This window comes from Marmota flaviventris, chromosome 7, assembly GCF_047511675.1.
Source record: "Marmota flaviventris isolate mMarFla1 chromosome 7, mMarFla1.hap1, whole genome shotgun sequence".
Classification (NCBI taxonomy): Eukaryota; Metazoa; Chordata; class Mammalia; order Rodentia; family Sciuridae; genus Marmota; species Marmota flaviventris.
In genome coordinates this window covers 127700889-127715201 of record NC_092504.1, presented here as the reverse complement: position 1 = coordinate 127715201, position 14313 = coordinate 127700889, and the positions used below count along the sequence as shown (strand labels likewise).

At 41.3% G+C, this 14313-nt stretch overlaps 1 protein-coding gene across 1 annotated transcript in view; it reads right to left on the bottom strand.

Annotated features, from left to right (window-relative positions):
• The window catches only part of Tbc1d9 (TBC1 domain family member 9), a 110023-nt gene that overhangs the window by 62119 nt on the left and 33591 nt on the right, over positions 1–14313 (bottom strand). The window contains exon 2 of the mRNA XM_027926675.2: positions 743–853. Coding sequence (XP_027782476.2) covers positions 743–853 — 111 coding nt within the window. The remainder of the gene's footprint in view (positions 1–742; positions 854–14313) is intronic.

Here is a 14313-nt window from a genome sequence, read left to right as displayed (position 1 = left end):
TTTCCTATGTTCATTTAGGAATATGCCATTTGTGTGACTCCACATCATGTACAACCAGAAGAATGGGATCCTAATTAGAATAAGTTATACCCCATGTATGTACAATACATCAAAACACATTCTAGTTTCATGTGTATCTAAAAAGAACAAATAAATAAAAAGAAAAAAATTTTGCAAGAGATCCAATAACAGCAGGGCTGTTTGCTGCCATTATAAACACAATGTAGTATCCATATTCTCATCAGGAGTAATAAATTATCTCTACTGACAGGAGATACTGTGTGCTACAACAGACTAAGTATTACTCAGTACACCCAAGCACCCCACACATTCCTCTTCATTTCCCAGCTTCCCCTGCAGTTAGGCTGGGCCCACATGACCAATTCTAATCAATGGAGAGTAAGCAGAAGGATCTGTGCCACTTCTGGGCTAAGGAAGTTCATGTTCAAGCCTTCTCCTCCTTGCAAGCTGAACCTGGAGGACTTGTGTTCCACAGGGTGTCACTACAGATGGAGGACACTATGTGATCCAAATAAGACTTCTTCAGAATGAGCAGGTTTATTGGGTTAAGCCATTAAGACTGGCGGGGGGGGGGGGGTGGTGGTTCTTGTGCTCAAATAGCTAAAGTTCATTCCCTGAAATACCAGTGATTGCATTCACAGGTACGTGTTCCTTCCCTTCTGGCAGAAAGCTGTTGGTTTAAAGCTTTCTGTAAACTCGTGTCTCACCAAATACTACTTACCACAGGCGATGGTCCAATAGACCAGAGAGTCTGGAGTCTGGTACAGGATTCGGTAAGGAGCAACCCGGGCACTGGAGTCCAACACAACATCAAGGGTACCCACCAGGAGGCCTGTGGATGAAGAAACAGGGAACAGGTAAGAATTTCCTCAGGACTTTCCCCAAATCCCTAAGGCAGTGGGAACATGCCCGTTCTGCTGGATCTCCCAGCAGCCCATCTCCCATTTCACTGGCTTTGATAAAACTTTCCTCTTGGACATGGTGGTGCTAGCTCTCCATTACTTGTTTTAACAACCTCTAAGAGAAATTGCCACAACGTGGAAAACAGTGGGTTTCAAACCACTAAGGCTAACAAAGCTCCTAGAACAGTTCCTGGCATATGGTGGCACTTAAAAATGCCTATTAATAAAAAATAAGTAGTAAACACTTATTATGCTGGGTTCCTTGCTTTATCCATTGTTATGCTTGGTATGTATTATCTGTCCCCTTTTCAGCCATGAAATAAATTCTTCCTCTGAGTAAGTGGGGAGCTGTGCATGGACATCTGACTCACTGTGCCAGGCTGCCCCAACTACTTCTTGAATCTGCCCAACTTTCCTTTTGCACTGAAAAACGATTCAGCTCAGCCAGCACTAGGTTTCTACTATGGGCAGGACAAACCGTGTGGGCCTAGAGCAGAATGAATAAGCTGGAGTCCCTAGAGCATCTGTAATCTAGGAGAAAAAGCCACACAGTGTTTTCATGCTATGTTTAGCAGTGAAAAAAAGATGTGAAACCAAGACACTTTCTTCTTTCCAAGGCAGTTTTTGCCCTTTGTGATATCCATCACTATAACCACAGATAACGGGAGCCTTCCCCGTACTCTGAAATGATGCAGTCGTGAGACTGAGGCTCAAGACCTGCATTTTTTTTTGCAGTACAAAGCTGACTTCTTTGTTGGGAGCCTCCATGATTCACCTCTCTGGAGCCGACCAGGTCTTTAGGGAGACCTACTCACATTTGCCAAATCCCAGAAAAGCCTGATTATTCAGCAACTGAGGTTAGCCATTTCCTTGTGAGAAATACAAATGCCAGGTACGCTCTTTTAAGAAGAGACAATATTTTCTCTTTCCAGGATGGAAGTTGACAAGAAAAAGGAAATTAAGAGCAAAAGGCTTCCTGTTGCCCAAAGCAGGAAGGCACCTGTAAGGAGAAGGCTGCCCAGACGCATCTGACTGGTACCCAGTTAGCGCAGCCGCAGCAGCCACCACCCTGCTCCTCAGACAGCAGCCCTTTCAGTAGTGGAAGCCAAGCTGTCAGATTCGGTGGTGACAGCAAAAGGATTCTGACAGCTTCAAAGTGGGAGCTGTCATCAGTGCAAATTTCTCTTTTAACACCTTTCATCCAGTATCTCACCTAAGAAGGTGGTTCTCTCCCATCCACAGTGAGTCTGCATCAGACACCAAAGATGTAGGCCCTATTCTAAAACACGGACACACAACACTCACACACACACACACACACACACACACACACACACATTCTGCAAGGTTTAATAAATAGATCTTTTACTTGGCAGGACAAGTCAGAAGATTTTTGCTATGGTGTTGATAAGTGGCCCCCAAAGGCCATGTGTTCAAGGCGTGGTTCTCAGGGTGGTAGGTGTTCTCTTAAGAGGTGGTGGAAACTTTAATAGGTGGGGGCTATTGGGAGGTTTTTAGGTTATTAGGTCAGTGTGGATTATGGGACCCCGGTCCCTTCCTCTTCCCTCCTTCCTCCTGGCAGTTTGCCCTGCCACACTCCCCGCCATTGCCATCTGGCACCTCCAACAAGGCAAGGGGTCAGCCCAATCTTGGCGTACCTCCAACTAAATAAAACTTTCCTCTTATAAGTTAATTATCTCATGTATTTTGCTGCAGTAACATCAAGCTGGCCAAAACCACACCCATAATTTAACTGTCCATAATTAGTCTAAAGCTGCATAGAACCCAGCATAGCATAGGGTGTGGGTTCAGGAGGAACGACTAGGAATGCAGAAGAGTTGAATAACCTTGGGACATTACACGTTTATTTCCAAAGCCTGGATTTTATCAATTGCAAAATGGAGAAATACAATGTCACAGGATTGGTTTTGAAGACGGAGAATACAGGAGTCAGTGCAATGAGGCTGGGTGGAAGGAGGGGTTTGGAATGCGGGGCCAGGCTCCTGACTAGAGCCTGCCGAGACTCTCCTTAATTTAATTTTACTTTTACTTTGATTGTAGGATGACTCATTCGGGATGACTTGGGGATGCAGTGAGAGTGGCCAATGCTGGGAGAGAGACATTCAAGGCTTGCGGATTCCCTTGTTCTATCACCACCCAAACTAAACATCCCACCTCAATGCCCCAAGCGCAGGCTTCTCCTGAAGTTCTATTGAGCAAGAACCACAAGTTCTTCTGCAAATGTCACCACCAGTATCTCTGGATGTGCCATTCTGTGGGAGTACCACGGAGACTCACTTCCCTGCACTCTGGGAGCCAGGGGTGGCGTCAAGAGCCATGGATCAGTCACCTCATTCAGAAAGCTCAGTTCCAGCTCTGACTCTGTCACAATCAATTCTGTGGAGGGGAGCAGCCATTTAACTTCTCACTACTTTGAATTCCTCAGTTGGACAAGAAACAGAGCATTTGCCTTCCTGAACTAGGGCCATTCATCAAGACGCCTAAGTGAGGTAGACCACAGGGAAGTCCTATGATTGTCCTTGGTCTTTATCAAGGGCAAAGCATCCATTAAGACTCCCTCCAAACCACAGTGACCATTAGTGAACCTGAGCACACCAGAAAAAAAGAAAAAAGAAAAAAAAAGACTTTTGCTAAAGTGGAAAAATAATTCACTTGCTTGGGTCTGTATAAAAAACATATCAAAAATAAAATTCTCAGAGTATGCAGTTTCTCAAGGGCAGAGATTTCTACATAATGTGCCACACATGTGTATTTTTGTTCACTTTATTGTGACTCAGATTTACTCTGATAATCTCTAATTCTTTTCATTATCTATAGAGGAAGAGTATGTTAACAAGAAAATCAGAAAATAGTACTGGCTGGGAAAACTGGATTTCCTCTTGTTAAACAGAAATCAACTACATGTTAACTAGAAATGCAGATCCATCACTCGTGGTAACTGGGTGTTAGTAAAACTTCTTTCTTCTTGAATCAAAAGAAGACATAAGATACCAAAACTTCCAGAAGTATCATATGTTGGTTCTCAGGCACAGACTTCAGTCTGGGGTCAGGGAACAGTAGTCAAGAATCAGCCTATGTGGTTTGATAAACCTCTGAAAGAGAGTCATTGTAGACAGAGAGACTCTTCCAAGGGCACACAAAGTTCACTGAGCAGAGTAGAGGGCAGAGGCAGCCCTGGCTCTGCCACTGCCCGACTCTAAGACCCAGCCTCCTAGAGGCTCAATGTCTGTATTTTTACTGGTTCACTCAACTTCTATACCCTCTAACACAAAAGAAGAAAGGCCTCTGGAAGAGTCCAACCCTAGCCACATATCTTGATCACCACAAGTGGCCCCAATTAAAATCCATCTCCAACATCCATCATTCTAGTTAAGGAAATCTCTGTGTCAATCAGAGATAAAGAAAAGTGATTTGCTTAATGTAGAGTCCCTTGGGGTGAGGTGCCAGTCCCCAGCCCTGAGTGTCCATGACAACGGGCACCTCCAACTTTCACTAACATTTCAATGAAAACTTAACAGATGTCCATACTTACTACAGGGTCCATATTAAAATATTTCAAAGTAAGTTACAGGCACTATAATATTGGGATACTCATATTAGACTATTTAAAAGTCTGTGTGTGTAAACATTTAAGGCATTGGATATCCATACAGAAAACTATGAGCTGAGCTGTGGGTTGGCCAGTCAAGTCCATAAATACACGACATCCCAGAATCCTCAGGCCTGTAATGTCTTTGTCACCATGACCAGACTTTCCTCTCCGTTTGGAACACAGTGCTTCTTTGCCCATTCTTGACTCTTGCTATTTCAAATGGAAAACTCCTAATTATTTAATGCTACCTCTTGCCAACTGTATTCTCCATTCCAGCTCTTTTTCTATAATGGTCAATACATTTATTTAAAATTACTAGCACATATTGTTTTGTCTTCTCTCCAGATTGGGAACTCCTTTGACAGCAGCATCTGATCCACTCTTGGACCTAGAGGACTTGCACTTTCCATAGAGGTCAGTAAGCATCGAACATGTGTTTGATGAATAAACAAGTCAGTATTTTTTTGAAAAAGTCAACATAATAAATTACTCTTGTGTTGCAGAAACTCTACAGATGCAAGACTCTAGAAAGAGAAAAGACTCCTATACTTATCCTCTACCCATCCTGGATACCAGAAGATGGGAAATCATCTGGTCTAGAGAATCCAAAAAAACAAAAGCAGTAATCTGAATTCTCTTAGAAGTCTATTTCTCATAGCTCCGAAATAGCTGTCAAAATACTGAACCTCTTCATCATTCCCCACACAAAGCACTGTTTTAACAGCTGTTCTAGTCAGCTATTTCTGGAGTTAAACAATCTTTGATCGCCTGAGATAACTAAATCAAATTATGGCCCTCAAAATAACTCTTGTCTGAATCTACCTATTATATTAGCTCGGGAGCATCTTGTAATGCAAAAGAGCTATTTTCAAGGACGGTCAGAACACACACCCACAAGTGGCACATTTAGACCTCCCATGTGGCTGTCTGCACTAGAGGGGGTGTCAAGCATGCAGTCACGTCCACACCTGGTGCGCAGGCTGGGACTGGTATAGGCTGGCAGGCCCACAGCACAGCACAGAGGCCCCCACTGCCCTTCTGGGAGCCAGTAAGGGTCAGGAGAATGCTGGGGACTTAAAAAGGTGCTCAAGAAAACCATCAATCCACATACTGATGATCTCGGATAATTTAAGGTCATGCTGGACAGGATCTGAAGATCATTTGTCCCTACTCCTTCAGTCATGGAGCCAGTTAGAGATGAGGTCAGGATCTAAGAAGTCCCCAGCACAGTGGGCAGGGGAGCAGGCTAGTCCTTGGCTCATGCATTGCCTGGTTCTTAATCTCTCAGTTCCACCATTTCCTGGATGTGCCTGATATGTACTAAATACTATTATTATTTAAATATTAAATATTTTTAAAATATTATTATCAATATCTAAAATGATAGGAAAGAATAGGATATTATAGAGTACAGGTACCTTCACTCCAGTGTTAACACTTTGTCTTATCTGCTTCAGAGCCGTATTTTACAAGGAAGATAATATACCAGACACAGGAAAGGTCCCTTTGTATTCCCACAATGCTAATTCCCTCTATTAACCATTCTCAAAATGTACTATATTCCTCCCATCCAGGTCATTCTCCTTTTACTGCCCATGTGCATGTACTAAGGCTGATGGATATTTTAAAGTTTATATGAATGACAGAGTAGATATTACACAACTTATTTGTGCAATAAGGTTTGTTAAAATTTACTTGTGAATCTGATTAATTCACTTTTCACGTACTGCCATATTTCACAAAATAAATGTAATGCAACTTATTCATTTTTTTCCAGTAAAGAACATTTGAATTTATCCCAATTTTTTGTTGTATAGACTGTAATTAGATTCTAGATGCATGAATCCTTAAGTATATGAGCACAGTTCTTTAGAACAGAGTTGCAGGGCCCTAGGGTAAGTGAATTTTGAAACCTTATTAGATATTACAAAACTTCTTTCCAAACTGGCTGTGCTCATTTACATCCTGACCAGGAAAGTCATCTCCAACATTTATTGTTACTAGATTTAAAAATTTTAACCAACCTCAAGGGTGAAAAATGTATCTATTTTTTGTTTAAATTTGCATTTCTCCAATTATTACTATTTTGAATTATTAATGTCCTGTCTACTGGCCGCCATTCCAGTTTCCTTCTCTGTGCATTGGATGTCTTTTGTGTTGACATTTGCTGACAAGGTACAGATTAGACATTCAGAGTTTACCATTTTAGAGGCCTTCACTCATATGTACACTAGATTTTGGTTCATTTCAGCAAATATTCACGATCTCTCTAAGGCCAGAGAAGCAGAATACTTAAGATTTACTTCTTTATATATTATCTACATAAATCCAAACAATTTGGATCAGCACATGCAGCTCCTGAGCCTCTCTCCTGTGTCTGGTGAGCCACCTGGGACAATACAAGGTTCCCCTAGGTCACCCGGCTTCACCCTTGTTCTGCTTATGGCTCCCTGAGATGTAACTGATACACTCCCTGGAAATCTTAGCATTTACGTGGGCTACATGATACTCAGCAGAAGTAATTACACAAAACATCCAGAAACTGCCGCCAACAGCCATTCAAACTACACCATAAATTTTCTACTTCGTTTAACAAGACATGTTTGTTTTAAATGCCTTCAAGGCTTCACAGTGTTTCGTCTGATCTAAAATGTCCTTTCTTCTTCTTCTTTTTTTCTTCTTGACAAACTTCTTCTATTTCCCTAAATACCCAGGTCCAGGCTCAGCTTGCTGATGTGTTTGGCTTTTTTCTGGCTTTCTCCCTCTGCCCTCAACACTAACCCCCAATCTCCTGACAATTAACTAAATGTTCCCTTTTCTGACTCTGCGAGTCAGTTTGCACTTGATGTTACTTAATCAGCACATGGTTTCCCACTTGAAAACTTAAAAACTACTGTTTTCTTCCACCAGACTGTGAGTTCCTGGAGGGCCACACTGCCTGGGAATTCCCAAAGCTCTTAGTGCGGGCAGCACATTATGCTGAATAATTATGACATGGACCACAAGGTGTTCAATTTGATGGACGTAAGGAGAAACCAGGAATCGCTGCCAGAGCTTATTCATCTTTCTACCACAGTTCCCAGTATAACACGGGTAGCAAATTTGCTGAAAATTTAAACTGTCGAAGAATCTCATCATCAAAGGAGACCCAGACTTAACGAGGCCAGGAAACCCCCTCTCAGACAATGAGCTCAGACTCATCTAGAACTTCTACCATAAGAAGTCAATTTCTCTAATTTCCAAAGTAATTATCGCTCAAGTTTGAGATTTTTCATTAATTTGGATCAAATGCAGGGTATTTAGGGAAAAGAAAAGTCTTCCTATGCCCCTACTTTAGGAAATTAGTCTAGAGATTAGGAATTGGTGCCAAAAAATCAAAAAAACTCAAAGATTTAATTACCTAGTTGAATACTTGTGCTCAACACAGATTGGTGAACACTGTTTGCACACCACCCTGGCCAGCGGCCCCGGGAGAGGTAAAGGAAAGAGTCTCATGGGCAGCTGTGAAGAACGAAGACATTGCCAGATGAGGGTCATCAGCACCATAATGGTAAGTGAGCCTGGGCTCCTAGTATCACTGTGAACAATGTGAGGTACGCATGGGCTAGCGCTGGACAGCCACTTTGTGTAAGAAAGGAATACAGGCCGTAGCTGTTCTCTTTAAGAAAGTGGGGGATTTGGAAGGCCTGATGGGGAGGAGGCTGTTAACAGGAGATGGGGCCAATGTTCTTCTGTTTCACAACCTCAAAGAGTCCTATAGTCAGTCTCAAGTCTAGGTACTACTGGACACGAGGGAAACAAATTTAAAAGATATAGAGAGACACATAACAAATCCCAAGATGAGGATTCTACCTTCCGCCCAGAGTCTGGAGTATTTTGTAAACATGGTGTATTCTCCCACTCCTTCCTAAGTATCTTCAGGTAAAAGTGGTTTCTCAACAAGCCTACTCTGAAATGTTGATATAAACGGGCCAGCCACAAGTCTTTCCTCTCAAGGTCAATAGCTGCTTCTCACGACAGCATTCCAGATGTACCTCTATCATGGGCCTTCAAGATGGGAGGAGCCAGTCATGTCACACATAGGGGGTGTGTGATGGGAAGATGAGTTAATGAGAAGTCTAGTAGCAGAGCAAGTATATCACTGTCTGTCAATTAGGCAGTGCTTCTCAAATTACTTATGCTTAAGGATCAGTTTTGGTATGTTTTTAAGATTCTAATTTATTGCATACTGATATTTATATGAAATAAAATGCATATTAAATGCTAAAGAATATATAAGTACTATAAAAAAGACATGAAAATACAAGCCTCCAACCATTTTATTATTAAATCCAACAGACAAAGTGCTCCAGATTTCTAGATGCTTAATCTCAATTTCTGTTCTTGGCTGGAGGCAGAAGAGTAACAAAGAGTTCAAAAACCTGCACTTTAAATAGCACTAAACTAGGAAAAGGGAGGTTCAAGGGCAATCTTTTTCTCAGAATTCTGTTTATTAGAATCAGAGTAATTTTAAAGAACAAATTCAATTCTAAATCTTTTAATTTGAGAAAAAAATTATTGTTTTCACAATTCAAACTAAAATGAAAATCAACACTTCTCAGTTGAAGGCCAATATATGTGAATGGGGGCAACATGAAGCTTTTATTGTGTCTTCAACCCAAGACGCTGGCTCAAGGGTGTAGAGCATGGGATCCGGTGTATCAAGTGACTCATCTCTACAAAGAGGGGAGCAGGCTAGAGGGAGCAGAGCACCTGCTCTGTAATTCGGGATCTCCGGGTCTTTGACTTTTCGTGTTTTCAGAAGCAATCAGAAAGGGAAAAGTCAGTAGTAGGATAGAAGGAAGTCATGACTTTCATATTTTCTACCTCCAAACCTAAAGCACAGGCTGGTTTAAACATAAACAAACAGAGCAAAACGCTGAAATCAGAAGAGCATTTAATCTGCAGAGCCTTTGTGCTGCCGGCAATGAACATGTGCAGCTCTAATCTCCCAAGCACCTTGGGCCAAGTCTTCCAGGAGCTGCTCCAATTCACCCTGCAGGGCAGGCTCTTAAAGTCACACACGCCCGGCCTGGCTCGCCTCTACAGGGGAGAAACCGAAAGGGATTTTTCCTTCCTTTTGGGGCAGTGTCTTAGAACATACAAATCTCTCCCAGTGTAATACCTTTCTTGACACCCCTGTCAATACTAGCTATAATTTGTGGGTCCAAAATGAAAATATAGCTCCCTTTGTTTAACAACAACAAAAAAATCCTTAAGAGTTTTGAGATGGCGATACTGGACACAAAACCAAGCATAAGATGCACCCTTAGGAAGCTGGCCCTGAACCGCAGCAGTGTGCTAGTGAATTCATTTCACAAACTAGCTTGTTGTTCTCAGACTTGCATCCAGGATTCAAGTCCTTTCTGATATAGATCAATAAGGACAATGCAACCAACTTATTTCAAAGACACTCCAAGCACCTGCATGATCCAACTCCCCAAACAAGCCCTCAACCCTGTAAGGAAGACAGCTGCTGTTTGGTTAGATTTATGGCTACTTTCATTTATGTACCTAGAAGGTAAATTGTTGTCTAGAGGCAAGCCAGAAAGTGAAAGTCAGGGACAGGGGGCCATTTCAGATCACCTCCAGGACACTTGGCTGCAATGCTACTGGGACCCCCTTCTACACAGATGGGCCATATCTGTCTGAGCCACTGGCCCAGCATGACCATCAACCCTTCTTCTAACTCATGCATCCTCCTATTTGGTACATCTGTGAATAACTGAGAGTATTTGTAAGCTAAAGAGAAACTCCACGGGGCTGGGGATATGGCTCAAGCGGTGGCACGCTCGCCTGACATGCGCGGGGCGCTGGGTTTGATCCCGAGCACCACATACAAATAAAATAAAGATGTTGTGCCCACCGAAAACTAGAAAATAAATATTAAAAAATTCTCTCTCTCTTTCTCTCTCTCTTTAAAAAAAAAGAAACTCCACAATGAAAAATTATGAAATAGAAACACTGATGACATGATGAATTTAAAATTACATTTAGAATGTAACTTAATTCTAAATTTAAAATTACATTTTGAAAAATAACTCTAGAACAACTATAATAAATTATAGTGCATCTACATAATGATACTTAGACATTTAAAATCATGTTCTCAAATAATTATTTAATGCCACGTGAAAGGCATCTAGTATGTTATGTGAAAGAAAGATAGCACATAACTAATTTTTGTTTTGTATAATCCCAATTGTCAAAGAAAGTATAATCTAACCTATATTACAAATTATAATAAAATTTTTAATGTTATAAAATTAAAATATATTTAAAATTGTAAAATAAAAACAGATATGAGTATTAGTGGGTCAGATAATTTTACTTTCTTCTTTATGCTCTTCTGTTTTCAAAAATTTCTCAAATGTGCATTAGGACTTTTGTAATGAGAAAACAAAAGAAATTTTTTAAAAAGTACTTCCACCCTTATGCTTTGGAGAGATCATGCCATCAAGTAAACAGGTACTGTGCTTATAATGCTGCTGCTACTCCATTACAGATAACCTTGGGTGTGAATCTTGTTGCTAGGATACGACACAGGAAGGGTTGGTACCTCAATGAGCATCACTACAGAAACAGATGCTGATGGAGAAAGGCCTGGGCTTTGCATTTAAGCTCTTTTTAAAAGTTTGTTTTTCTTCTGTTGTACAAAGTTCATGGATGCTAGTGTTGGTACATATTCTCACACAGCACTGTTCTTCTTAACCCACTTGTAGGCACTGATGTTTAAGTAAAAATGTTATAGTGTCAAAAGCTGCAAAAATTAAATCCATCAAATCTGTTTCACCAGGTTCATCACTGAATGCTCATTAAATGTAAGAACCTATGATGTCAATGTTTGCTGTGTATAAACAAGGCAAAGAAAGAGGCTACCTACCTCTGCTTCTATCAACTTAGGAAACATCTGGAAGGATATGCACTGATACTGGTAACCTTTGGGGATGACATTGATATGGGAGAAATCGGACTTTTTTTGACTATTAGAACTACATTTTAAAAGTAATTATTATACTGATGGAACTGTACTTTATAGTCACAATTTTATAAAATGCACATGTAAAGTAATAATAAAATACATAATATAGGAATAACAACACATTATAATGAAGAGCCTACTGTAAGAGGCTGATGATGAAACTATGTAACCAATCCTTTTATTCTAAGAATTGGTAACCGTCTGGGCTGTGGTTGTAGCTCAGTGGTAGAGCACTTGCCCTGCATGTGTGAGGCACTGAGTTTGATCCTCAGCACATAGAAATAAATAAAGAAAATAAAGACAGTGTGTCCATCTACAACTAAAAAAAAAAAAGAATTGGTAATCCTTAATGTGTGTGTGGAGGGGGAAGCTAGAGGGAGACAGGTAACATATGAACAGGGCTGCCTTTGACCAGAGACGACAACCAGGGCAAACTCAGGATTAAACTGTGGCCTAAAGTGAGAAGATGAGGCAGAACCATCATGTACGCCTCAAGAATCTGAGCTGAGGAATGTGAAAAGTCAGGTAGCCACAGAAGCAGAAGGTGAAAGGACTCCACAAAGAAGAGATCACAGCAAGCAAGCAGGACTCCACCGTGGTAGAAGCACAGAGCAGGGGCTGAGCAAGACAGAGAGAAGGAGCAAAAAGGTGGAAGGAAGCCAACAAGCAGATCCCGTGGCAACCTAGGAGCCAGAGAGTGGGGAGAAAGCCACTTCCATACAGTGTTTGGCTTCCGGTCAGCTTTCCAAACCTGGGTCCAGTTCCGCATATCCTGGCAACCGGACCCAGCTACTTGAATTCAAGATAACTTTAAGGAGTGCCCCACTAAAGCCCTTACCAGCCCCATGACTGCATCCAGATGGGCTCTTGGACCACATGGTCCCTCCCACACTACAGCAAGTCAAGTGTGATATACCAAGGTGCCCAGGCACTAACAGCAGTTTAATAATATGCTTTCTAGCCTCACATCCAGATACTCTAAAACAGATAAAAATAGGAGCTAAAGAAGTGTAATTAAAATAATTGTGCTATTTACAGGGGACAGACACAGTAGCAGCTTGGCTTGATTGGGGGCGGTTAGGTACAACCTCTTCACTTTGAGGACCTCCAACTTCCTCTGCATGCCTCCAAAGAATTCCAGTTCTAGCTGAGCCTCAAGCCACCTGGACAAACTAAGCGCTATTTCCCAGAGAAATTTCAGTTTGCAATGGTTAAGTGAGTGCAATCTCCACCAGATTTTTTTTAAAAGGAAACAGAGCTGGGAGAACCTGAAAATCAAGAGAAGACCATGTACCGATGCTGAGAGAAAACAAGGAAGTCTGCCAAAGGTGGTCTGATTGCAAAGATAGGCATCTGGTAACCAGGATACACCTTCATCTTGTCAAGTGTCTATTGTAGCATTACATTTTTCAACATATGTATATAACCTGCACATGTGACTCCCTTATGGAATACATTAGACCCGATGGAGACTTCCTCAGAAGTAGTTCAGAGGGGCTTAGAAAGAACTTTTGAAAAGTTTTCACAATGGATGGAAAGAAAGGATCACTGACAATAATAACAACAGTGTGATACTGGGGTGCGGGTGCACTTCTTTGCAAAGTGATTTCAAAATCATTTCCAAGAAACTATTTTGTTTTTCATGATATAAAACTGTCACAATAGACACAGAGCAGTCTGACACCAGGTTTCACTTGTTACATATGCCTTCAACTAGAGACTGGAGAGCAAAAATGAGAGGTAGAGAAAATTATCTTTCATATTATTGTTTTATTTAGGAATGGGAAATTTAAAGTAACAAAGGACTTGCTAAATTGCTTTCACCTGGAATTATGTCTGCATCACCAACCTCCCTCTTCTTTAAGGAAAAATCATATTCACCATCCCTTGGAATTTACAAGAGAATGTTAAGATTTGGATATGAGATGACCCCCGCTGCCCCCCACAAAAAAAACTATGTTAATGCAGGAGGTGAAATGATTAGATTATAAAAGCCATAGTCTGATCAGTGGATTAGTCCATTTGAGGGATTAATAATTCAGATGGATTACTGGGTGGTAACTATGAGCAGGTGGGGCACAGGTGGAGGAAGTAGGTCACTGGGGGCTTGCCTCGAGAATTACCTTTTTGTTCCTGGCTTCTCTCTTTCTCTCTCTGACTCCTGGCTGCCATGGGTTGAGAAACCTTCCTCCACCATGCCCTTCTGCCATAGTGTTCTGCTCCACCTTAGGCCCAGAGCGATGGACTTAGTCACCCATGGACTGGACCTTTGAAACCATGAGCCCAAAATAAACTTTCCCTCCTCCAAGTTGTTCTTGTTGGCTATTTTGATCACAACGATGAAAAGCTGACTAACACAGAGGGATTGGTTTCAGGGTTCCCAAGGATACCAAAATCCACTGATGCTCAAGTCCCTTCAGGAAAATGGTGCAGCATTTGCATATAAACATATGCACATCTTCCCACAGATGCTTTAAATCATCTCTAGATTACTTATAACACCTAACACAATGCCAGTGCTACATAAGTGGTTGTTATAACATATTGTTTAAGTAATGATGACAAGAAAAATAAGTCGAAGGGGTTGGGGTTGTGGCTCAGTGGTAGAGCACTTGGCTAGCATGTGTGAGGCACTGGGTTCGATTCTCAAATAAAGGTCCAGCAACATCTAAAGAAAAAAATTTTTTAAGTCTATAAAATACAATTTTCCTGTCAATATTTTTTATGTATAGCTGGTTGAAACTCAGGAAACAGAA